General features: G+C 31.5%; 5 protein-coding genes across 9 annotated transcripts; 2 read left to right on the top strand and 3 right to left on the bottom strand.

The window, feature by feature from the left end:
• On the top strand, positions 1,124-6,324 carry LOC18603428 (sodium/hydrogen exchanger 2). 4 transcript variants are annotated; one of them, XM_018120168.1, is made up of 16 exons: positions 1,124-1,189; positions 1,288-1,366; positions 1,819-2,140; positions 2,255-2,373; positions 2,609-2,706; positions 3,139-3,198; positions 3,288-3,334; positions 3,417-3,611; positions 3,697-3,743; positions 3,993-4,059; positions 4,159-4,259; positions 4,390-4,494; positions 4,589-4,727; positions 4,818-4,880; positions 5,340-5,423; positions 5,701-6,324. In XM_018120168.1, exons 3-16 carry the CDS (start codon positions 1,964-1,966, stop codon positions 6,028-6,030), a joined length of 1,632 nt encoding a protein of 543 aa, XP_017975657.1. In that variant the 5' UTR covers positions 1,124-1,189; positions 1,288-1,366; positions 1,819-1,963; the 3' UTR covers positions 6,031-6,324. The 4 variants fall into 4 exon arrangements, with proteins under 4 accessions (XP_017975657.1, XP_007035466.1, XP_017975658.1 ...); XM_007035404.2 differs by having other exon boundaries at positions 1,139-1,208; XM_018120169.1 differs by having other exon boundaries at positions 1,154-1,189; positions 1,282-1,366.
• LOC18603427 lies at positions 12,754-13,398 on the bottom strand. Its single transcript, XM_018119138.1, has one exon. The coding sequence runs from the start codon at positions 13,396-13,398 to the stop codon at positions 12,754-12,756; it is 645 nt and encodes a 214-aa protein (XP_017974627.1).
• LOC18603426 lies at positions 15,235-16,020 on the bottom strand. Its single transcript, XM_007035402.2, has one exon. It carries the CDS (start codon positions 16,018-16,020, stop codon positions 15,235-15,237), a length of 786 nt encoding a protein of 261 aa, XP_007035464.2.
• LOC18603425 (vesicle-associated protein 2-2) lies at positions 16,589-19,738 on the bottom strand. Of its 2 annotated transcripts, XR_001927317.1 has the most exons (10): positions 19,537-19,738; positions 19,403-19,456; positions 19,228-19,298; positions 19,008-19,089; positions 18,409-18,524; positions 18,158-18,340; positions 17,804-18,055; positions 17,295-17,372; positions 17,006-17,222; positions 16,847-16,941 (listed from the first exon to the last, which is right to left on the bottom strand). XR_001927317.1 is itself a non-coding variant. In XM_007035400.2 (9 exons), exons 2-9 carry the CDS (start codon positions 19,449-19,451, stop codon positions 16,828-16,830), a joined length of 945 nt encoding a protein of 314 aa, XP_007035462.1. In that variant the 5' UTR covers positions 19,452-19,456; positions 19,537-19,733; the 3' UTR covers positions 16,589-16,827. The 2 variants fall into 2 exon arrangements, 1 of the variants encoding a protein (XP_007035462.1); XM_007035400.2 differs by lacking the exon at positions 17,006-17,222 and having other exon boundaries at positions 16,589-16,941; positions 19,537-19,733.
• On the top strand, positions 22,472-24,858 carry LOC18603424 (acyl carrier protein 1, chloroplastic). The gene is made up of 4 exons (XM_007035399.2): positions 22,472-22,666; positions 23,439-23,531; positions 23,948-24,070; positions 24,426-24,858. The coding sequence occupies exons 1-4, from the start codon at positions 22,601-22,603 to the stop codon at positions 24,552-24,554; spliced, it is 411 nt and encodes a 136-aa protein (XP_007035461.2). The 5' UTR covers positions 22,472-22,600; the 3' UTR covers positions 24,555-24,858.

Below are 25,591 nucleotides of genomic sequence, written 5' to 3'. Positions count from 1 at the left end.
ATAATTTACTGTTCAAGGTATTTTTTGACATTTTTATGGTATATTTTCTAATGAAGGGACATTCTTTCAATTTCTTTCATTTTTTAATTTAAATTAAATCATGTTCAATTAGAGAGATGGAGTGATGACTAAATTTGGAATCTGTCGTGGCTTCCAGCTATGGGCTTTGGACCACAAAAGGTGTGACAAAACTATAGTGTTAATGAGCTCACGGCATATTTAAGACACGTGTTCTATTTTTCAAATTGATATTTTTTTTTTACCATGATATAGAGGAAAAGAAAAAAGTAACTTTTTTCGTATAAAAGTAAGTTATTTTTTAAATACAAAATAAAATATAATTTCTACTTATCTTAATAATTTTAAGATTCAAACTCGAGATATTCAATTTATAAATATAATTTTGTACTCTAATAGATATGGTATTCGATCGATTAAATGGATATAAAGAAGCTCGAAAAAGAAAAATATGAAAGTCAGATTTATTTCCTTAAAATTCAATAGATTTTGTTTAAATGTTTTATGTTCTAATTTCGTCCTTACATGATATTCATACTTGTCTATCAAAATATACAACATTACAAATATATTTATATTTATTATATTTCAATTTTTATATATAGTAGGTAAATTGTGTTTTTTCTACATAATATTACTTTCTAATATAAGAAATAATTTTGTTCTCTTTATCAATTTAAGATTTGAATTCGATATCTTCAGCTTAAAAATATAATCCTAAATTTTAACTAATATGGTATTCGAAAAAATAAACCAATTAAATTGATGGGACGAGATAGGTAAGAGAAAAATATCTAAATTATATTTATTTCCTCAAAATTGAATTAATTTTTTAAAAAGTCTAAAAAACAATTATAAAAGGAGCTTCCTTTGATCAATAGATTCCATTAGACGACAAAATCATACCATGTGGACCTTCGTTTTCCTTTCCTCTCTTCTTTCCTCCCCCCATTCCCCTCCCATCCCATGCACCCGACACCACTACCACAACTCCATCACAACCATACACTCATCATACTTACTCAAAGTAATTATCATCAACGGTTGAAATCGTTTTTAAACAATTTGAACGCACATTTCTTAAGAGGTGTATAAATTCATCTCTTTGGCGGACTCTTATTTTCTCATCTCGTCCCTTTCCTCTCTCTGTCACTGTCTGAACCGTAACACTGTGTCTCTCTCTCTCTGAGGTTCTTCAGATTTTTTCTTTTATTTTTCTCTGCTGATTCTTTTTTGATTCAAACCAGCATTTCTTTGCTTAAGTTTCAGGTTCCAGTTGGATTTTTGTGATCAAAACGAATCGTTTTACTCTCAGCTCACAGTTTTGAGCTGCAGAACTCGAGTCGAGGTGAGCTGGATTCTGACTCAGCTTTTCTTCTGCTGACTTTTTTTAATAAACACTTCTTTCTGTCTGCTTCTATATTATCTGAAGCTTTGAAGTCGACGTGACTCTGTTTGGCCGGCTAGAAAAATTGGAGGAAAAATAAATGGAAAATTAGATAACTTGATTTTCTGTTTTAAACCTTTTCTTCTTTTTTTTTTTTCACTTTCACTTTTAAAAGGTTTTCGTTCCCTTGAGTTGATTTTTTTTTTTAAGTTTGAATTATTCCGCGGTTTTTTTATTTTCATTTTCCTTTTCGTTCGAAGGTGAAAACTATGGATTCTGTATCTTGTTTTCTCTCACTTTCATTTCCTGTTTCTCTGTAGTCAAACTAGAAACGTCAAGAAACTGAGCTATCTTTAATTGACTGATCCAAGCCTCAACACCGTGATTAATTTTTCTTGTTTGTTTTTCAACAGATTTTCAGCGGAGCTATCAGCTGGAAGTCTCTGGAATGGGAGTTTTCAGATCCAAAATCAAATATTTAAGGGAAATTTGAATTATAAAATCGGGCTTAAAGTTATTATTCGTATTTAAATCATTTAATTTTTTATTGTTGAAACCATGGCTATTGGGATAATGAGCTCTCTTTTAGCAAAATCAGGGACGATTTTAGCCTCTGATCACAGCTCAGTAGTTTCAATGAACTTATTCGTGGCGCTTCTTTGCGCGTGTATTGTGATCGGTCATTTGCTAGAGGAAAGCCGATGGATGAACGAGTCCATTACTGCCCTTGCCATAGTAAGTTTTAGTTTTGCAGAGAGCAAATATCGTTCTTTCTTTCTTTCTTTCTTTCTTTTGAAAAAAAAAAGAAGCCATTGATTTTCCTAATTTTGGTTTTTTCTTAAATGGCAGGGGCTGTGCACTGGAATTGTAATTTTGCTTACAACAGGAGGAAAAAGCTCTCATCTTTTAGTTTTCAGTGAAGATTTGTTCTTTATTTATTTGCTTCCACCTATTATTTTTAATGCGGGGTGAGTTCTTGATGCTTGCATTTAAACTTTAGTTTTATACCGCACTTACTTTATTAGTAACATGATTAATTTTGGTTGTTCTGATGTAAAGTGCATTGATGGTATTTTTATGGTTATTTTGAATGTGGATTTTTAATTTCAATTTAGTTTTGGATTGTAATACTGGGATAATTGTGGGCTGCTTTAATGGAAGCAGCTAGACATTGACAATGATTAATATTTTTGTTTGTACTAGATTCCAGGTGAAGAAGAAGCAATTTTTCCGCAACTTTATGACTATCATGCTGTTTGGTGCAGTTGGTACTTTAATATCCTTTGGCATCATATCTTTAGGTATGTGTAATGGTTTGATAACCTTTAATATGTTTCATCTTACTATTGGGTGCAGAAGTTACAAGGCTGGACACTGCATGTGTTATCATAAACAACTTTACCTCATAGTTGAGGGTGGACGGTTTATGAAATCCTTTGTTTTCTAAATTATTTGTGAAAATTTAGAAAAGATGCTCTAACTTAAGGTTCTAAATGAGTGATCATACACACTGTTGACCTCACAAACATGCACATCTGCTCATTAATAGGCATACATACAAATGAAATTGGCCATATCTTAGAGAGTGAGATGTTCTTTCTCTCGTTAGAAGGTTGTACAGATGATAATGAAATACTTGTATATTCCCCTTTTGGGTATTTAAGTTAATAACTGCTTAGTCCTAATTTTGATCCTACTATCTGTTAATTTTTTCTTCCTTTATTGTGACCTAGGTGCCATACAATTTTTCAAGAAAATGAATATTGGTACTCTCCAGATAGGGGATTATCTTGGTAATATTCATGCTACTATCTCTCTTCCAATATATTGTTTTATTTTATATTTTAGTCTTTTATTAAATCTCTCAATCTCTTAATTGCAGCAATTGGGGCAATATTTTCTGCAACAGATTCTGTTTGCACTTTGCAAGTATGTATGCTTGAGATCTGGATTCCTGTTACAACTTTTAAAGGGCAATTCCACTGACCTATTTATTCTCTCCTTGTTTCAGGTGCTTAATCAGGATGAGACACCGTTATTGTACAGTCTGGTTTTTGGGGAGGGAGTTGTCAATGATGCCACATCGGTGGTTCTTTTCAATGCAATCCAGAGCTTTGACCTTTCTCACATCAACTCTACCATTGCTTTGCAATTTGTTGGAAACTTTTTGTATCTGTTTATTTTGAGTACTTTGCTGGGGGTTCTGGTGAGGCTTTAGGTCTCTTCTCAGTTTGAATATCCTTGATTGTGATTATACATTCCTCATGATCATTGTTATTTGTCTCATGCAGGCTGGACTGCTTAGTGCTTACATTATTAAAAAGCTCTATTTTGGAAGGTTTGTATACAAGCTCAGTTTTCATAAGTTTGCCTCATTTAACTAGGTGAGGGTAAATTGAGTAATCAGATAATTTCATGGGATACAAAATGTAGAATAGTTGAACTTTTACCAACAACAGGCTCAGTTGAACACAATAAGATTTTATCTCTGCCTAAGCACTAGTTCAGTTTTACGTAATGAATGAAACAAGGAATTCCAGTTCTTATAAGATAGTGTCCTTGTATCTTTCCCGTTCTTGCAAAACAGGCACTCTACTGATCGTGAGGTTGCTCTTATGATGCTCATGGCTTACCTCTCATATATGCTGGCTGAGGTAAGGTTTCCCAGAACTTGTAGTGCACCTCTCAGTGACTTTTTTCTTTCTTATACTGCAAGGTAGTCTAATCACCATGTTGGCGCTATTGTCTTACAGCTTTTCTATTTAAGTGCGATTCTCACTGTATTCTTTTGTGGGATTGTTATGTCTCATTACACATGGCATAATGTCACTGAAAGTTCAAGAGTGACAACCAAGTATGTTCAACATCCAAAATTTGTTACTTAGAAAAGTTGAATTAATTTTCCACCTTTTTTTGCTTTTGACTTTGAAGAAAACCACCTGTCATGTTACTGATATTTCATCACTCCCAATTGATTATTGCAGGCACGCTTTTGCCACTCTGTCATTTGTTGCTGAGATCTTTATCTTCCTCTATGTTGGTATGGATGCTTTGGACATTGAGAAGTGGAGAGTTGTAATAAGAGATAGGTGAGGTCAATAATAAACTGTTTTCAGATCTTACAGATAAATGCGGTTTTGGCTATTATCAAATGTGAGGTTGGTATAACTTTTTTCTCCTCAGCCCTGGAAAATCAGTTGGCGTGAGTGCAATTCTCTTGGGCTTGATTCTTGTTGGAAGGGCAGCCTTTGTTTTCCCCTTATCCTTCATATCCAACTTGACTAAGAAAGCATCATATGAGAAAATTGGCTTCAAACAGCAAGTATGAGTTTCAAACCATTCTGACTTTGACTTCTTGTGAGTCTGAGATGGATTGATGATTGATACCTCTCCGTGGACATCTATTTTGCAGGTTACAATTTGGTGGGCTGGTCTTATGCGTGGTGCTGTTTCAATGGCACTTGCTTATAATCAGGTATAAGATTCAACTAGTTTCTTCTTGATACTAGATAAATTTTGGATTAGTAGGATGCTTGGACGCTCTTAACACAAAGTGCTAAAAATAGCAGCATCACTTGTGGTATAGCCTTTAGCTTGAGACAATAGTTCTCCAATTAACCATGCCTCAGAACAACAATGCAAGCAGTTAATGCTCCTCCTGCAAGCTACCTAATGCCTGGGTTACAACTTACTAAGTCCATAGGCAAATGGCCAGGCTGCTGAAATTGATAGGTTCCGATTAATATTTTGATATCTATTTAAAGGTTCTGATCAAGGGTTGCATATTCCCTTGATTTATTATGCCAGGTCAAGAAGATTTTGACAGTGGAAATGCAGAACACTTGTATAGCCTTTGCATGTCTTTTGCTTTCTTCGCTTCTTGGTGTAAGAAAAAGAATGTGTACTCATGAGCTTAATTATTCATCTTTTGCAGTTCACCAGCTTAGGTCATACTCAGTTGCGAGGGAATGCAATGATGATAACCAGCACAATCACAGTTGTTCTTTTCAGCACAGTGGTAAGACACAAGTCATCCCTTTCTTTGTCTTTGAACCTTGATCATAGTCTCTTTACCTTTCCTCTCATACTTTTAAATCTTACCCAAACATCACTGTTTTCAAATTGCAGCATAGCACTTAAAAGCTGCTTAAACTGCAGCACTCCATTCCGCTTTTCGTTTATGTTTCCCTTTTGCCAGCATGAAAAATATCATAGCAATCAATGAAGTTCTTTTCCCCCTTTTTCTGATCAAAGCACATGATTCCTATGTAATTATGTTCCCTTGAACCATGCAGGTTTTCGGATTGATGACTAAACCGCTAGTGAGAATCTTGCTTCCTTCACCAAAACAACTCATGAGAATGATCTCTTCTGAACCATCTACTCCTAAGTCATTCATTGTGCCACTTCTTGGCAATGGGCACGAAACAGAGGGTGACCAAAGCAACCGAAATGTAACCCGGCCAACAAGCTTAAGAATGCTCTTGAGCACTCCTTCCCACACCGTGCACTATTATTGGAGAAAATTTGACGATGCCTTCATGCGACCTGTGTTTGGTGGAAGAGGTTTCGTACCCTTTGTTCCCGGATCGCCCACCGAACAAAATGGTCATCAATGGCAATGAGAAGGAACTGAAGTAGCAGCAACGATATAGTAGCAGTACTAAACATTAGTAACGCATGGAAATTGTAGGTAGGGCATGAAGCGGGCTTTCAGTGTGAAGTTTGTTAATAGTATAAAAGAGAGGGAATTGAGGTTGATTATAACAGCAATTTTGTCCAGCTTTAGCTGCTTCTTATTTGATTTCATTCCTATTTTGCTTGTTGTCTCAATGAAATTGTATTCCCGACATCCTATCTGGTTTTTTTTTTTTTTTTGTGTGTAAAAGGTTATATATTGATTGTATTATATTCTTGTATTTTTTTTTTTCACAACAGCGCATAATTTAAACTATCAGCGGCAAGAAGATGTTGAATATAACATAATATAAGTTACTTGAAATAAATAGTATCACCACATCCTAAAAAAGTCTAAATATAATGTGATGTAATGGCTTCCCTTCCCTTCTGAGGCTCCAAACTTGATTTATTTATTTTCATTTCCCTAATTATGGGCTTAACCCTGCCCATCGTAAGGGAGAGAAAAATGAACTAAAGACGAATAAAAGCCAGTCTCTAAGCATATGGATTTTGAGTTAAAATCCTTGAAAATGAGAGAACAATGGTACCTTTGAACATGCATAAGAGACCACTCCTCCACAAGGGCAGAGGAAGACAATATACATCACCCCATTTTTCATGTATGGTGTACAATATTTCTGCAACCAAAGTAATATATATATATATATATATATATAGTACTAGTTAATAGTTGAGAATTTCATTTCTTATGTAACGAACAATACGTTTGAGTTCATCTACACCGACAATGCAAAAATATAAATTCTTCTATTAATTTTTAGAACAATATATCGAAAGTTCAAAGAGATACTCTAAAAGCTTGCTTTTTGTTTTTAGGTCAAAGAATAAAATAATTTTTTCTATAAAGAAATAACAAGAATAAATGACAAAAATACAAAATCCATTGTGATTAAGAAAATCAAATACCTTAAATGCAATACCCATTTTAATGTAATTATTCTATATGAAAATGAATCATGTAACTTATAATAAAAATACAATATAAAATTTTAATTATTTTACTTCGTTAATAGCAGAATTCTTTATCTTCATCTTCTGTAAAAAAAAATTTAATTTAATTCACGGAAAACAGAAATTTTGAAAGAAAAGAAAAAAATAAAAAGACGTTAGCCCAAACTGTTGCATTATATAAGCGCCGGACTGCGAGACAAAAGAAGAGGACGAAAGGGTTTGTTCCTCAAGTCGTTTTTCATTTTGGTCTGCCATTCTCTTATCGGTCCTCAAACTAAATTGTGGATTTTTGGATTTTCTTTGACTGAATGTGGCTATTTATATACAGGGTTTGCCAAATCAACACCCATGAGACAGTGTCGGAGTAGTTCGCTCTCAAAAACTTTTGATTATAGGTTACTGATTTTTTATATATATGGCCCGAAATTGTGATTGAGGCATTTCGATGTCTTTGCAGCTCCATCCGACGGCCAATTCAGGTCGCCCAAAACTCTAACCCAGTATGATGGATCTGAAGAATGAGAAGGTCTTGCATTTGATGCTACTTACTTAGTGAGGGCTGAGAGGCCTTAAGTGTACAAAACAATTGTTGCTCAAGTAATCAAATAAAAAGAACCAAGTTTTTATTTATATTCATAGCATCATGCCATGAAGAAAGGGGTAATCTGGTAGTAAATATTGGACAAATTCATTTTTATGCATAAGGTTGAAGTTGTTTGCAGTAGCACCAACGAGAGTTGTATTATAATTTTATTGAAGTTGAATAATAGGGCTGCTTTTTATTTTCAAGACGAAGCGCTCGTACTTTTTTTCACTTCCATCTGTACTTATTTCTTCTTCAATACCATGATTATAAATATCTCCTACTTTTATCTATAGAATTTTTAGAAAATGTTAAATATCTCATTGTTGTGAGGTTGCAAAATATATTAGAAGGCCTTCATACTCTTTATCTCGTTGCTAATGTTAATTAATTCATTAATACATTTATTAGTTTAATTTTTTGTAAACTAAATAATGTTACTCATTTAATTAAATTTTATTCAAGTAATAAACTATTTAAATAAGTTGTTAATACATTAAATAATTAAATTATTTTTTAAATTAAATATTATTACTTAACTATTTATTAATTAATATAATAATTTATTTTATTAATCGTACTATTTAATTAAATTATTAGTACATAAATTAATTTAATTGTTTAAAAGTAAACAGTATTACTTATTTAATTAAATTTTATTTAATTATTTAAATTATTTAAATAAATTATTAATACATTAACTAATATATAAATTATTAATACATTAACTAATTTAATTATTTTTAAAATTAAATTTATTACTTAATGTCAAGACTAGCAAAAGCAAATATTATGCAAATAGATATTGATTATGCACAAAGATAAATAATTAGAAAAAAAAATTGAAGATAGATTTTCTTAATATCATGCAAATATCGTACATTCATCAAAACAATTAAATTTTACAAATAACTTGTTTAATATTTGCCTTTAATGGTTAAAACCATTTTTTCTTTCTACAGCTTTAATAGATCAAAAGCTTCTATCCCATAACAGTAAATCTCTAAAATTAGAAATAAAGAATATAAAATACAATTTTTGATATAACCTTTTAACTAACGGATGTCCTATTATAAAGTACTCACGGGTACTCGACCGGGTTATACCGAATTAAGATACTCAATAAACGGATTCGAGTATCACTCTTTAGATACCCGTTACCGGAATCTGATTATTTTAATTGCCTCAAACCCGGATTATAATACCTATTTAAATAAACTTTGTTGCTAATGTGATTTGAACCTAAGTAAGGAAGGAAAGCACCCAAAAACTATAACATCTTGACAAACAATTTTTTTTCTTAAATGTTGACAAATATATTAAAAATATAGTTAATTAAATTATTAATGTGATGATATTAATATATATATATATAAATAAATAAATTATTAAATTATTAATTATGTTCAAATAATATAAATATCATATCATATTATAAAGGAATAAAATTACTATTATATACATTTTTAATATAAATGTATTTACTTTTATTAATTAAATTATTTTTTAAATTAAATATTATTACTTAATTAATTAATTATTAATTAATACATTAATTTATTTTATTAATTGTACTATTTAATTAAGTTATTAGTACACAAATTAATTTGATTGTTTAAAAGTAAATAATATTACTTATTTAATTAAATTTTATTTAATTAATTAAATTATTTAGATAATTATTAATACATAACTAATTTAATTATTTTTAAATTAAATATTATTACTTATTTAATTAATTGTTGACTAACATATTATTTTATTTGATTAATTACACTATTTAATAAATTTATTAGTAATTAATTAATTTAAACTTTTAAAATTAAATAATATTATTTATTGAATTAAATTTTATTTAATCAATTAAACTATTTATATAAATTATTAATACATTAACTAATTTAATTATTTTAAAAATTAAATTTATTACTTAATGTCAAGAGTAGGAAGGCAAAGATTGTGAAAATAGATATTAATTATGCACAAAGATAAATAATTAAAAAAATTAAAAATAGATTTTCTTAATATCGTGCAAATATTGTACATTAATCAAAAGAATCAAATTTTACAAATAACTTGTTAAATATGCTAAAACCATTTATTCTTTTTACAGCTTTAGTAGCTCAAAAGTTTTTATCCTGTACCAGTAAACAAATCTATTAAAGAAAACTTTCTCTAAAATTAGAAATAAAGAATCTAAAATAAAGTTTTTGACATAACCTTTTAACAACAACAATCTTCAAAAAACAACCCTCTTGGAACAATCTTTTTCTCCAAGCTAAAGGTCAAAACAGTAGATTTTTGGTAGTAGCTGACAATGGCAGTTTGGAACCTTCTATTCTCCATTTGCTAACTCTCTATGAAACACATAGAGAACATTCTACTGCTTGACAATAGCAGTCTGAAACCTTCTCATTTCCATCAGCTAACTTTCTATGGAGCACATAGCAATTAGCATGAATCTTTTACCTTTTTCAAATGGTAAAAGATTTATGTCAAGATTAGGACTTTTTCATCATTAAATTTTCTATAAATTTGATTTTACAAACTAATTAAATCTAACAAATAACTAAATATCATAAATTTTTATTAAAAATTTTAGGTAAATTACAGATATAAAATAAATAAAAAAATAAAAAATATGTTTATCTTTTGCTTTTAAGTTAACTTCAATAATTAACACCAATACTTTTTTTAAGGTAAAACCGATATTTTTTCAAGAATAAGTGTATTTTCAATTAAACCAGAGGCAGAGCCTCCGAATGGGGGGTCATGGCCCCCAAAATTAAAAAAAAAATTTACATATTATATCAAATTTTTTAAATTTTTTATAAATTTTCTTAATGGCCCCATCAAAATAATTTTTTATTTAATAATTAATACAAATAAAGAATAATAAAATAATTTTATATACTTGATTCAGTTTTAAAGTTTTTTTTAATTTTTTCTTTTAATTTATATTATTATTATTTATATTTATTTATTTCTATTTTCTTTATTCATATATTCTAAATCTATATACATTTTCTTTCATAAATTTCTATGAACCATGCATCAATCATATTTTTTTTCTTTCTTTTTTATTATGTCATGTGCAAATTCTATATTCTACTTATCATATTTTTCTTTTTTCTATTATGTGGATTTTATTTTTTATGATTTTAATCTTTAAAACTAAATAAATTATTATGTAATTTTCAAATATAAGTTACAGTGTTGCACTGTTACTTAGAATTTCATCAATATATTATTTTTTATTCAGAATAACCAATTCATTCTAACATGTATGTTGCAAACTTTAAGTAACAAAAATATACATATAAATTAATAGAATGAAATAATTATATTTCTTTCAATACAATTTTATTTATTATATATATTTTTAATGGCTTTCAAAATAATTTTTTGTTTAATAATTAGTTTCAATACAATTTTATTTATTTTATATATTTTTAATGGTTTCAAAATAATTTTTTGTTTAATAATTAGTTTCAATACAATTTTATTTATTTTATATATTTTTAATGGCTTTCAAAATAATTTTTTATTTAATAATTAGTTTTATTCTTCAAACTGTTTGATAAAATTAGAGTCATTATGATTAGCATATTACTAGTTAAGCCCAACAAATAAATTTTAAATTAATATGTTAAGCCTATCAAATTTTAAAAAAATAAAAGTGAGTCTATTAATTCAAACCCATTAAGTTTTAATATAAATCTAAGTCTATCATAACATGTTATATCTTTAACAGTATAACCTAATAGACTCTCATAATATATTATATTTTAATAATTCAATCCAATAACTCAATATATTAATTAGCAATTTAAGAGATAAATAGAAAATAAGCAGAGAGTTAAAACAATAAAGTAAAGAGGCAATTCATTTGAGTTTGAAAATTTGTTTTTTCTTCCACTCTTGTGCGTAAAGAGTGAGAGAAACTCTTTTTATAGTTTCATTCAGTCATATATATATAAATGATGTCATTATTATTATTAATATATTTTTTATATATCTATTTTTTTAGAATTTTATTTAATTTTTTAAATGAGTGATAATTAAATTATATACAAAATTCTCTTTAACTATTTATAGTTTTTTTTTGTCCCCTTTGAAAATACTCTAACTCCGCCCCTAAATTAAACCTCACGACAATAAGAGATTGTTTTTCAAATTCTTAGGAGTATACATATTCTTTATATTTTACATTATGTTTTAAGATCTAACTTGAGATTAATGTAGGTTGATAAAAAAATGTGTCCCACAAAATTAAAGTTCCACCGTAACATACTCAGTAAATTGAGCTGTTCTATGCAAGACATATATAGGCTTCCATACAATTAACTCCCGATAGCTGATTTGATATTAAGATTCCATTAGTGAAATTATTATTTCTTCAAAGTTTGCTTTAAATATTAAAAATAGCTTAGTTTATTTTATTTATTATTTTGCTTTTTCTCCTTTTCCTGATTTTAAAAATTAATTAAACCTCACAAATAACTAAATCTCCATGGATAGGTAGCTATTTAAAAAAAAAAAACCAAAATCTCAAAAAAAATTTATTAAAAAAAAGTCTGGGGTAAAATAAAAGACAAAAAAACAAATAGAAAAATAACAAAGGGTTTATTTATCTTTTCAATTTAAGTCAAAATCAGTAATTAATATCAATATTTGTTGAGAAAAAATAAGTGTATTTTCAACTAAATCATAGAGAGTAAAAGGGTGTTTTTCAAATGTATTTTGAACTAAACCTGAGGAAAGCCTTGCGTTTAGCAGGTTCATAAAATGTGTCTCACAAAAGTTTCATATGAATTTCAAACCATTCTGACTTGTACTCCCCGTGGGCCTTATGGATTGATGCGTTCATATTACGGTATGCGTGGTGCTGTTTCAATGGCACTTGCTTATAAGATTCAACTGGTTTCTATAGGTTTTTACAACACAAAGACGAGACACGCCGTTAGTCAAGAAAGAGAAAAGGATAGAATCAAAATCAGCCCAACTAAGTTAAATCAACAATTATTAACTTAAATTACACAACTAAGATAGACACACTTCTATTAGGAGACGTTTAAGTGGAAACTCCCTGACATGGAGAGATATACTTTTATTAGAAGACGTCTGGATGGAAACACCCTGGTATGGAGGAGTTGTTTTGCTGTGCCTGTCTCAAATGCATCATCAAGCCATAGTTATTTACCTCTAAAGTTCGCAACTGCTCCTGATATTGAGACACCAACTGCCTCAGATGTTGCAACTCATGGTTTTTATCATCAAGATCCTTTTGACGTTCATGCTGGATTACCACAGCTCGTTTGAGGACTGTATTTTCATGAATCAACACTTCAATCTGTTCCTTTAACATGATATTTTCTTTGTGAAAACTTTGTGCTGCCTCTTCAGCAGCAGATCTACTAATGGACTTCTGCAGAACCTCCAAAAGTCTAGAGGCACGGGCTTTGGCATCATCCATACTGGTACAACTCATCATCTCCCTTAAAAACAAGTCCACCCATCCTGCACCATCAACAGCCACATTCTCAGGGGCTACTGGATTCTGAACAGCCACAGTAGCAGCAGCTTCCCCATCACTGGCCAACGTTCCTAGCTGTGCAGTGCCCACTTCTTCAACAGGACCTGACTTTTCCCCTGTGGCCTCTGCAGCTCCCAAGCAAAGTTCCTGCAGCCTCTTGGTGGCAATGTCTACATCATTGCCACATTCTAGCAGTGCTCTCTCCAGAAGGTCGGGGTCCATGTGAGAGAAAAGGGTAAGCGAGAAAAGACGGTGCTGGCGAAGAGAAACTAACAGCAGCGCCGGAGCTTTTTAGAGACAGAAGCCGATGGGGACGAGATATCCTCAATGAACGATCTCTGCCACAGACAAGAATATATATTCTTCACAGAGAAATTTAAATCAAATAATGCATTGAGGATAGGTTAAATAGATAAAGGTATATATATATATAAAGTTAATCCTAATCGTAATCATATTCGAACTAAATTATATAATAATTTTAATTAAATAATTATTTTAATAAGAGATTCTTGTCGATAGGATTACTTTGGGTAAATTATTTTGAGTAAATTAAAAAAATATATACAGTAAATAAAATAATAAAAAGTATATTTATATTAACTGCAGTAATTAACATCAATATTTTTTTCGAGATAAAATTAATAATTTTTTTGAGAGTAGGTGTATTTTCATTTAAACCTCGAGATTGTTTTTCAAATTCTTAGGAGTAAATATATTTTTTTATATTTTACGTTAGGCTTTGAGATCTAACTTGGGATTAACATAGTTGATAAACTGAGGTGTTCAGTGCAAAGACATAGACTTCCATACAATCAACTGTAGCTAACTTTATTCTCGTACATAAGATTTGTTCAATTCAATTACAAAACAATGAGAGCTTCTTACTTGCATACAGCATACAAAATGGCTATACATATACTTTATGAATAAATATCTTGTAAAATACACATGATGTCAACTCTATGAATAAATTAAAGAAAAAAAAATAAAATAAACCCAGCATCTGAACATTTACTATACAAATCATTCATTGAAATACAAATAGATATTAATTTTATCTTTTATGGTGTCAGAGCTATTAAGGCTTTAACAAGTACGATTGTATCATGGCGGTCAACACCTCTCAGTGATTTAGATTTGTTGATATCCATATATAAATGCAGTTGCTTAAGTACCAATGAAGCTAACCTGTTTTAACGAAGAGTTTAATTTAATTCTCTCTTATTTGGATACGATCTCATGGGTAGTTCTTGATGTTTAAAAAGCTTGTCGGTCATCAACGATCACTAAAGATTAAATGTGAGCATTTGACTTAAAACTGTTAATTTAAGCAAGAAATACCATTAATTGACTTAATTGATCCCTTCAAAAGTTAACTTTGAATTGATTAAATCCGATAAAACAGAAATTTTTTAAGTTTTTTTGAATTTATTTAATAAATTTTGTTGAGAAATTAGTGACATTGTATTTATTTTATGATAAAGATGTATAACCTCTTTGTCATAATTTTTTTTATCATAATATTTATTTTAAGATTTGTAAATTTACAAATTTATCATATGAGAAATGTTTGGAAGTGAAAAGGTATTTTTCAAATTATTAAGATCAAAAGGGTCTATTTTCAACTAAACCTCGAAAAAGTCTCACGTTTTAATATCTAATATGGGATGAGCAAATTGGGTTCAAACTGCAAATATGAGTTTCAAACCATTCTGACTTGTACTTCCAGTGGGCCTGAGATGTTTTGCAGGTTACAATTTGGTGGTGCTGTTTCAATTAATTTTAGTAAAAAGATAAAAGCAATTATTTACATTTAAATATTTAATTTATTTATTAATATATAATTTTTTATTTAAAAAATAAAAAATAAAATTCGAATTCTCTTCTCCTAATTTTAAAAAAAAAAGTTACAGAAATCATTAAGTGAAAAAAGAAAAAATGATGGAGTCACAATCAGTCTGAATTATGACAAAAATACATTTTATTATTGGAGTTTGCTGTACATCCATCTAAGCTAAATCAACAATTATTAATTTAATAGACACTTGTATTATGTTAGAAGACGTCTGGGTGGAAACGCCCTGGAATGGAGCTATTTTGCTGTGCCTGTCTCAAATGCATGGTTAAGGCGTAGTTATTTACCTCTAAATTTCGCAACTGCTCCTGATACTGAGACAGTTGGTGTCTCAGATGTTGCAATTCATGCACTTTGTCTTGATACTCCTTCTGACGCTCATGCTGCATTACCACCGCTCGTTTGAGGACTGTATTTTCTTCTCTTAACATGATATTTTCTTTCTCAAAACTTTGTGCTGCCGATCTACTAATGGACTTCTCCACAACCTCCAAAAGCCTAGAGGCACGGGCTTTGGCATCATCCATACTGGTACAACTCGTCATCTCCCTCAAAAACAAGTCCACCCATTCTGCACCATCAACAGGCACATTCTCAGGGGCTGCTGGATTCTGAACAGCCACAGTAGCAGCGGCAGCAGCTTCCCCATCATTGGTCAATGTTCCCAGCTGTGCAGTTAAGCCCTCTTCTTCAACAGGACCTGCCTTTTCCTCTGTAGCCCCTGCGGCTCCCAAGCAAAGTTCCTGCAGCCTCTTGATGGCAATGTCTACATCTTTGCCACATTCTAGCAGTGCTCTCTCCAGAAGCTCGGGGTCCATATGAGGGAAAAGGACTTCGAGGTGAGCGAGAGAAGACGATGGCGAAGAGAAACGAGCAGACGAAGGAGATGAAGGCGAGCAACGCCGGAGCTTCTTAGAGACAGAAGCTGCTGGCGACGAGGTATCCTCAAAGAACGATCTCTTACTCCCGCACACTACCGCGGCCATTCTTTTGAACGATGAAATATTGGGAATTGAGGTGTTACGAGAAGAAGAGTGAGAAAAATTTATGTATTAAACAGATAAAGTGTATGTATATATACATATATATAAGTTAAACCTAATCCTATTCATATTTTAACTGTAACTAATTACTATTGTAATGTAATTAATAATTTATATTTTAAATTCTCGTAAATACTGAGTTTTTTTTCGAGGAACTCATAAATTCTTGTTGGTGAGGATTTGTTTTTGATAAATTATTTTGAGTAAATTAAAATATATGTAATAAATAAATAAATAAATAATAAAAAGTATATTTATCTTTACATTTTAAGTTAACTTCAGTAACCAATACCAATATTTTTTCTGAGGTAAAACCAATGTTTTTTGGAGAGTAGGTGTATTTTCAATTAAACCTCATGAGAATAGGAGATTGTTTTTCAAATTCTTTAGTTCTTTATATTTTACATTATGTTTTAAGATCTAACTTAGAATTATTGTAAGTTGATAAAATGGCTCACAAAAGTTCCACTGTAACATTCTCATTAAATTGAGCTGTTTTATGCAAGACATATACTTCCATACAATCAACTCCCGATTGCTAACTTTATTCTCGTACATAAGATTTGTTCAGTTTACTTACAAAACAATGAGAGGTTGCTACTTGCATACAACATACAAAATGGCTATACTTTTGGCGTTAGAACTTCATATTAACCAAGATAACAGGATCCTCCATAAACAATAATCACAATATAACTCATTTGTTCTCTCTCCCCCGAGAAATCCAGTTTCATGTGAAGAAACTCCCTCCTAAAGATGGCTAAAGTATCCGACGGCCAGGCTGACGAGAGCCACCATACAAACATAGAGGAAGGGAAATCCCACCTGAATTGTTCTGACATCAGACTTCCTCTTCAACAATTCCTACAAACAGGAAAAATAAATATCATAAAGTCAAATAGAGTTGAGAAGTGAACTGAGTGGCTACCTGCAGAATTCGGGATGCTCCCCTCGTAGCTGTTCACTAAGAAAAGAACCAACCCTCCCTCCTTGATTTAACATTAGAAGTCAAACTAATAATGTTCCCTGATTTTGTTTTCAAAGACTATTTCTGCTGGTTAGATAAATTTATGTCTTAGCAACTTTCTCTCACTGTGTCTTCGTGTGTCAATTTGAAAGGCTAGTGACAGTTGAGAGCTTTTTCCCTGAAGTTTATATAAAATGATGACAACAACAATAAGAAATGCAGTTGAAAAGGCAACAGAAATGTCACTCACTAGTTCACCCTTAAGCTTGTCCTTCTCTCGAGTAGCTATGCTTCTCTCTTCTGTCAGCTTCATGATGCTACGCTCAGCCTAGAGATGAATTCCATGTAAAATTAAGGTACTCAGTCTTGAAAACACACCAAACTTTAGTTGTCATTTTTCAACTGAGAAATAAGAGCATAATCATGCATAATAGCCTTATTAATCTTTCATAAAACTAAATGAATCCCCCTCCCTTAGCCCACCCCCAAAGAAATTGAAAAACTCTGAGGAAGAAGTAGTCATTTTAAAAACCAAAGTATAAGGTTAACATAAAACCAACTCTAAATTAGAAAATATAGCCTTTTACAAGAATACTCTTTAGTCCAACTCCCAAGCAAAGATGATGCATAAGAAATTATTTCAGGTATTTTTTCAATCAGTCCTTCAAAGAGCATCCATAAACCCTGAAATACTTCCTCTGTAGACATAACAGCATCATTTTACAAACTTATATCCAAGATGAAAAAATAAAAACTAACCTCTTTAAGCTTTGAATCCATAAAACTTAGCTTTGACTTTAACTCCTCAAAATCATCACCCGACTTTAATTCCACCATGCCTTTTGCAGGTTTCAATTCCTCCACATCCTTTGCAGGACCTGACTGCACACCATCAGCTGCTCTTAGCTCAGCTGTGTCGTCCTTGGAAGTATCAAACCTTAAAACATCCTTAGTTGTTATTAACTCAACTGCATCCTTAGAAGTCTCAAACCCCACCACATCCTCAGCTACCTGGCACAAGAGAAAAGGTCCTTATCACAACTGGTATACCTAGCTAGAAGGGCAATTTAATATATAAAGATAGAAACAGCTACAACATGAAAATGCACTTACCCTCTGAGGTGGAGGTATGTTTTCAACTCCACTTGATGCTCTATCTTTTGGGGATGAAGTTTCATGACCTGAATCTTGCTTCAACTCTCCATTAATTGGAGCCAAAACAGGTGACTGTGGTGGGCTAGTAAGGAATACTTTTAGCTTCTTCTCGTCAATGTGTTTGCCACTATCTTTAGAAAACTGCAAATAGGAAACAATAAGAAATCACAGGAACAAGAAGAACAGTCATTGCATCAGTAAATTCTTACCATGTCAGACGTAATATCTTCCTCGGCTGTCCCAAAAGGAACTATTGTACTTTGAATCAGGAACTTATCTTTGCACATCAAGTCAGGCGGAGCAACACGCTGAGCTTGCATAGTAACTACACCAGCCAAAAGAGGTCAAAATCATTGTATCTGATATAGACTTATAGTTGTAAGCAGTTAACTAAACAGCTATTTGATAATAATTGCTATTATTTTGGCTTGGCATCCTATCTTAGTTGAAACCATATTAGATATGGTAATAACCTATTTACATACATTCCATAACAAACCCATAACTTACACAAACACAATTAATTTCATTAAAAATGTTAGGCAACACATAAGTAGAAGGACATCTCAACTAAACCTTATAATTTCAAACTAATTTAGCCTCAAAAAGAGCCACTCAATCTAAAACTATAGCAAGCAACCAACACCCATCGATCACAAACAAACCAGCTTAAAAATTGGCTAGAATTAAATATTAACAAAATAAATGTACCAGAATCGAAACATTAATGATTACACCGCTGAGTCAAGCAAGGCCTGATTCCATATAACTTAAGAACAACAGATTACTAACTTTACAATTAAGGTACCTGTGAAATCAGATGTTGATTTGGGCTTAACAATGCCAGTGTTGGGCCTGACACAGTATTTCTTAGGAGAAGTAGTCTTCACCTGAAATCAATTGAAGTTGAATGAATCTAAGTCGAGAATTCAATTCAAAGCAGATCAGAAAATGGGAAAATAAAAAAGACCCAGAAATTAAAATTGGATATGTATTTTTTTAAAGTAATCCAACGAAAGGGTACCTACCTTAAAGGCTACATATTGATCAGTCTTGTTGGTTAATTGGATTAAGCACGAACTCTGCTTCTTCAACTCAACTTCAGTAAGAGAGAAATGAAAAGAATGAATCAAACAGACTCCTGCAAAAAAACCTCGTACCAACTTCTCTGAAGAAAAATTTAAGAAAAGAAAGGAAACATACAAGTAAATTTGAGTTCTTGAGGGTGAATTTCCAAAAGCTCTGCAGCCATGGTCTCTGCAAAGATGACAACAAAAACCCAAACGTTAAAGCCTTGATCTTTCTAAAGCTAAGAAGATTTCAAAGCTTGACTTTACATTATTCTGGAGATGGAAATGGAGGAGGAAGATTGAGGTGCAGTTGGTGATCTAAAAAAGGCTTGAATCACACCGAATGAGAGAGAGAGAGAGAGAGTGAAAGCAAAGAAAGGTCATGTCTTTGTTTTTAGTTTGCATTGGAGAGTGTGGCGTTGGTTACGTGGGTGGGTCTCTCTTTCTCCCTTCTGTGCTTTGTTCTTTCCCTCCTAGTAGCGGTTGTACCAGCTCTCCCTCCCCTTTCTTTTCGCTTCACTTTCCCCTTTTCAACTAGCAGCTTCAGGTTTAACCTTTAGCCGGCTTTGCCCTTTTCCAACCCTTTTTTTGTATCATTTTTAAATATACAAGTAAATACTATTATTTTTATAAAATGTAATTGAATTGTAATTTATATTATAAGATTAAATTTTTTTTATGTGTGAATGTATGATAGTAATTGGCTTTTTGTGCATAATTTTTTTAATTAATATTTTTCCTTATTTTTGCATTTAATACATATTGTTAGGCCCATTTTGATCCGAATGTGGGCCGTAAGACATTAGCCACGACCCGAGCCATTTCGACAAGCTGGCTAATCGAGCCAAGCAAGGGCCAATCACGTGCACAGCTTTTTAAAATTTGAACCTTCTTTTTTTACCCACTAAAAGCTTGGAGGTTGGGAAGATAACCATGAAATAATACTCACCGAAAGTAAAAAGAGAAAAAGGCCAAAATACAATGAATTTTCCTTTACAAGTACTTTTTCCATCATGTTCTCCATAAAAGAAAACAAATAAATAAAATAGTAAAACAAAGTATAAAAGATAATTAAAAGACAAAAAAATATGTCTTTTTTGGAGTCAATTTTGCCTTTGGGGTTGAATAATAATGACATAAAAGAAAAACTTTTCAACCCAAAAAAAATGTAAAAAGGAAATAAAATTTTATGCATGCGGCAAAGGGTATGCAGAGTTTGGGTTACCCTTTTTTTAATTTGTTTATTTATAATTGATTGTAATTATTATTATTATTATTATTATAAAGAGGATAAGTTAGGCTATCTAACAAAAAGTAGACAAATTTTGATAGGCAATCTAATCAATGTAACAAGTTGGGGGTTGGGACATTAAAGAGAAAGGCTTTCATAGTGTGTATGATAAGATTATAAGAATTCACAAAAAAAAAAAAAAGGTTCCAAGTGATGGTTTAACCCATTATTTGTTCACCTAATTACTAATTTTCTCATAACCAAGGATGGGTTTCAATCACAATTAGAGACTTTTATAAATAGTCTTACATATATTTGAATATTTAATTTAATAATAATCATATGTATATGCATCTGACTTAAAAAATTAAATTCAAATTCTTTTTTTTAAATTGTATAAAAATAATTAACATTATAAAAAGGTAATTAGACTGTTGAGAGAAAAAAAATGACCGGTTAAATTAAAGTGACAAATAAAAAGTCGAAAAAGAGAAGTAATTAAGTTAAATTAAAAAATTAAAGAAAGAGGGGCTCTTAGAATAAAATACTCTTGACTTTTTGGCCACTTGAATAATAAAAACAATGGGACATGAATCAAATAGACCTACACTCATGCATATCATGTTTCAAGTCGCATTAACGTATTAAAAATTAAAAAATAATAAAAAGAAATCGAACATGATCTGTTATAATAAAAGAAAATTGAACACAATCTGTTAAATTATGGCTGTTTAATCTAATTAATTAATGGTGTTTTTAAATTAATTCCAAAGCAAAGACGATGGTTCACGATTTGAGACAACGTGTTTAGTTGCGGGCAGCTACCTAAACGCCTAAAATGCAAAACGTGCAATTCATGCTTTTAGGCTATGTACGAGCAACTTTTGCCAGCCGTTACTCTCAACTCAATCGTGTGGGTCAAGACCAGCTCTTCTCATCATAGGCATTTTTAATGCCCTCAATGCGTGAACAAACTCGTTTTATTAACTTAAATTTATAAAAATATATATTAAAATTTTTTTATACTTTACTTTTAAAAAATACTTCAACATTACTTGAAATTATTTTTTTATTCTACGTCAAAATAAACTTAACAATTCAAATTTAATTTAATAATATATTTTTGTTTAAATTCTTTCCTAAAGTGGTAAAATTATAATTCAATTTATAGCATTAATCCATCAAACAATTAAAATTCAGAAAATAAAAAAGCTAGCAACCTTATTACCTTAACTTTAATAATGAATAGAAATTTTGTATTATAAAAAATATATTATTACAGAATTAAATGATATATATATATATATATATATATTGTAATATAACTCTTAATTAGATATTATAATCTAATTAGATAATAGTATTATATTACAATTTTAGTTAAATAATTTATTTAATTATCTTAATAATGATATTCGCATGAGTATGCATTGTACTATCCATTTAATTACCAAATTAAAAGAGCTTAAATCATTTTTCCCTTACAATAATTGCTATTTTCTTAAAAAAATAAATAAAGGAAAAAATGGGAATAAAAAAAGAACTCGTGGACATTAATGTCCCAAAAGTTTTTTTGATGAAAACAATGAAAAGAGAAAAAAATAGTAATTATTATTACATTTGAAAGGTGGATGTTTTCAATTAAATTTGATTTGTAGCATTATTTCATATTATTAATTAATAATTTTTATAAGTTTCTTTGTAGTTATTCACATGAATACATATTAAAACATTATAAAATACCAACTTAAAAAAAATACTTGAATAATTTTCCCTCACAAATAAATGTTAATTTCTCTTTTAAAAAAATTAAATAAAAAAAAAATGGGGGCTCGTGGGCGAAACGTTTTATTTTATTTTTATTTTTATTTTTCGATGAAAACAAGGAAAGAGAAAAAAATATGGCAACTGTCAACAAATCCCAACAACCTAAACACTAAGAAGCGAACAACACAGCATCTATAAAAACGTCGTGGTCTTCTTTTACTTAAAACAAACACACGCTCTCCTCGTTCTCCTCCTTCTTCGTGCTCTCCGCCTCTTCTGTCTTTCTCTCAGATCTCTCTTCCTCTTTCCTTGAATCTATCGTAATCGATTCTAATGGCTTCTACAACTGGTGCTTCATTGAAATTCACTTCCCTTTCATCTTCTTTCAAGCAGACACAGGTTACTTTCCCATCTTGCTCCCTTTTTATGTTGTGTTGTTTTAGGATCTGATTTTTGTCTTCTGATTGTTGTCTTTAGCTTATTGGACCTTTTTTTTTCTTATGGTTTTAAGTTGGGTTTGGTTAGAAACGTTGATGTTGGTGCTCTGTTTTTCGTTTCTTTCTTTTCTGTTTTTAGGTAGTGTAACAGAGTTTATGGTGGGTTTGATTTGATTTGATTTTTGAGTTGATTTTCCTGGATGCGTTTTGGGATTTGATGGTGAAATTTAAATATGCTAACGAATGCAATCATGTGAACAGTTGAAAGATACTATCTTTGATCTTTTGTTGCATGAATTTTCTAATAAAGTTATAGACTTTAAAGGCCTCTTGAGATTTCAAACAATAGAGCTTCATGCTATGGATCAGTTTTTGCATGATTGTTTTATCATTTAAATGAAAGTTGTCTTAGCTTTCTTCTCAAACTAACTCAATCGACCTGATTGTCAATCTGCTTTGTGTAAAGACACCCAAGTCTAAGCTCAAAAAAGCATACTTCAAGATCTCAACTTGGCTTTGGTAAGGTTGGATTTGAGATCTAAAGAGTACTGCGTTCTTTTTTAATGTGTTTTTGAAGGTGGTTCAATGTGATTCCCTGTCAAACATGCAATCGCATCTGTTTTCATGTTCTGTCTTTCTTGTATCATATGACTTACTGGTTCTGTCTGAATGTTATGCTTTCATACAGAGTGTTTCATGGATTTATTCAGTTCTTTGATTGAATGTTTGAGCAGGTTCCTCTTCGTGGGGTCTCCAATGTCAACTCAGTCAGCTTCCCATCTCTTAGAATGCGACCAGGGTCATTGCGCTTCCGCGTTTCCTGCGCGGTATGTTTTTCTTTTCATCTGCTGTGTGTTTTTTTGCTTGATTAATTGGATCTTGGTCTCCTCTCTGCATCAAACGGGGTATACATTTAGCTATGCAGTTACATTTAGTGCCAAAAAAGAGAGCCTACAATAAGATCATTGAGACAATCTAAACTCAAAATATGTTCATATGTGAAACGTACAAAGAAAGGACCATTAGCCATGGCTGCATGGCCCATGACAGATGTTTCTAGGAACATTTATCAATATGAAGAGATGCAATGCCCTTTATATAATCTTGACTAGTTACAACATGTTAAGTACATTCTGCATTTGTCTGCTTGTATTTGTAGTGATATGAAGCCTATACATGCATTTCTGATTTCCCCCATCATGATAAAAGTGCTTAACCAGCTATGAGATATTAACATGTTCAGGCCAAACCAGAGACAGTGAACAAAGTTTGTGAAATAGTGAGGAAGCAACTGGCACTACCTGATGATTCTTCCGTCACCGGGGAGTCAAAGTTTTCTACACTTGGAGCTGATTCCCTTGACACGGTAACCAAATATCTGTCCTGTTTTAACTATCCTATTTCGTTAGGATGTAGAAATAATCAGTTTTTTTACTGTAATTCTTAACCTTTATGTTTTAACACCTGGAATTAGTGTTATGTGGGTTATTTATCTGTTTCTTGGTGGATAACATTTTCACAAGTTATGTCATAGTATTCTAAGTATGGACGTTTGTGTCAAAATCTTCTTGTGATATTGTTCTATAATGAAAATCTCTCTTTGACTATGGACTGATCTGTCCTTTATTCTGTCTTTATATTTTGTGTATGAGTAGGTCTATTATGCTTTTGATTCGAATCAAAATTTTGACATCCAATACTTCCGATTTCTCCTGTTTCAGGTCGAGATTGTGATGGGACTCGAGGAGGAGTTCGGAATCAGTGTGGAAGAAGAAAGCGCCCAGAGTATTAGCACCGTTCAGGATGCAGCTGACCTGATTGAGAAGCTCATGGATAAGAACTGTGCTTAAATTGCAAACAGCCCAAGACAAGTCACTTATGAACCCCTTTTTTGCCCCTCCTATGTGGGCATACCGTTGGCTTTGTTTTGTTGCTTATGGAACGTTTAAAACCTAATATAGTATCTTACCTGATGAATCCACCCGAAGTTTGGCTGTTTACCTTTATCCTTACAGCTTATGTAGAACTCCAATGTCTCATTTCCCTGTTGTCCGTAGGCATTTGTTTCATTATGTTATCATAAAATACATTGCTCAAGGCCATAGAGCATGTTTCCACCTGGAAAATCTATGAATTATGCTGCTTACTACTTTACTTGCATTGCTCATTTTCCACAGAGGGAAATGGGGTTGGGCTTAGGATGATAACCCGAGAAACCCGACTTGACCCGAAATCTGTGAGCAGGCCACACCCTTTCTTTTCCTTTTTCATGTTGGGTTGGAGTTCAAGTTCGAATTCACCTCCCAACCTAATAAGAAGAACGGGAACAAACAATAAAAACATTGCTTAATCCAACCCTGTAAGCCTGCTTAATTGACATGACGAGGTAACTTGGTGCACGTGGGGATCCTTTCCAAGCTCCAACAAACATTCGGTGATGATCCAACTCTGAAACTGCTTAGTAAAGTAGAGAAAGATCATTTACCTTAAGTCAATTTTTTTTTCCAGCTGCAATGCTTGATTGTTTGAAAAAGGTGCCCTTTGAATCCTAAGAAACAACCTGTCATCTAAATGATTTCCATTTTGTTCCCCCCATTATCATGATCTTGAGAAAGAAAACGTTAGCAATTTGACACAAAAGTTTTCTCAAAGTCAGCTAAGGTAAAAGTAAAGTTAGTCTGGCCGTATGAACATGCCAGAGTGTGTACTGTTCGGCCATTTTTAAGGTGGATTGCTAGGATTTGAAATCACTTCCTGTATGACTCGTCATGATTCACATAGGACGATTAGGAGCCAGTTGTTTCCTGCTCATTTCATTTAATAAAAGAACGATTTGATTCATTAGTTGATGTATGATTTTTTATCTAAAAAGTAAAATCGAATTTTT

The sequence above is a fragment of the Theobroma cacao genome, chromosome 4 (assembly GCF_000208745.1).
Source record: "Theobroma cacao cultivar B97-61/B2 chromosome 4, Criollo_cocoa_genome_V2, whole genome shotgun sequence".
NCBI lineage: Eukaryota > Viridiplantae > Streptophyta > Magnoliopsida > Malvales > Malvaceae > Theobroma > Theobroma cacao.
This window is presented reverse-complemented; position numbering and strand designations above follow the sequence as displayed.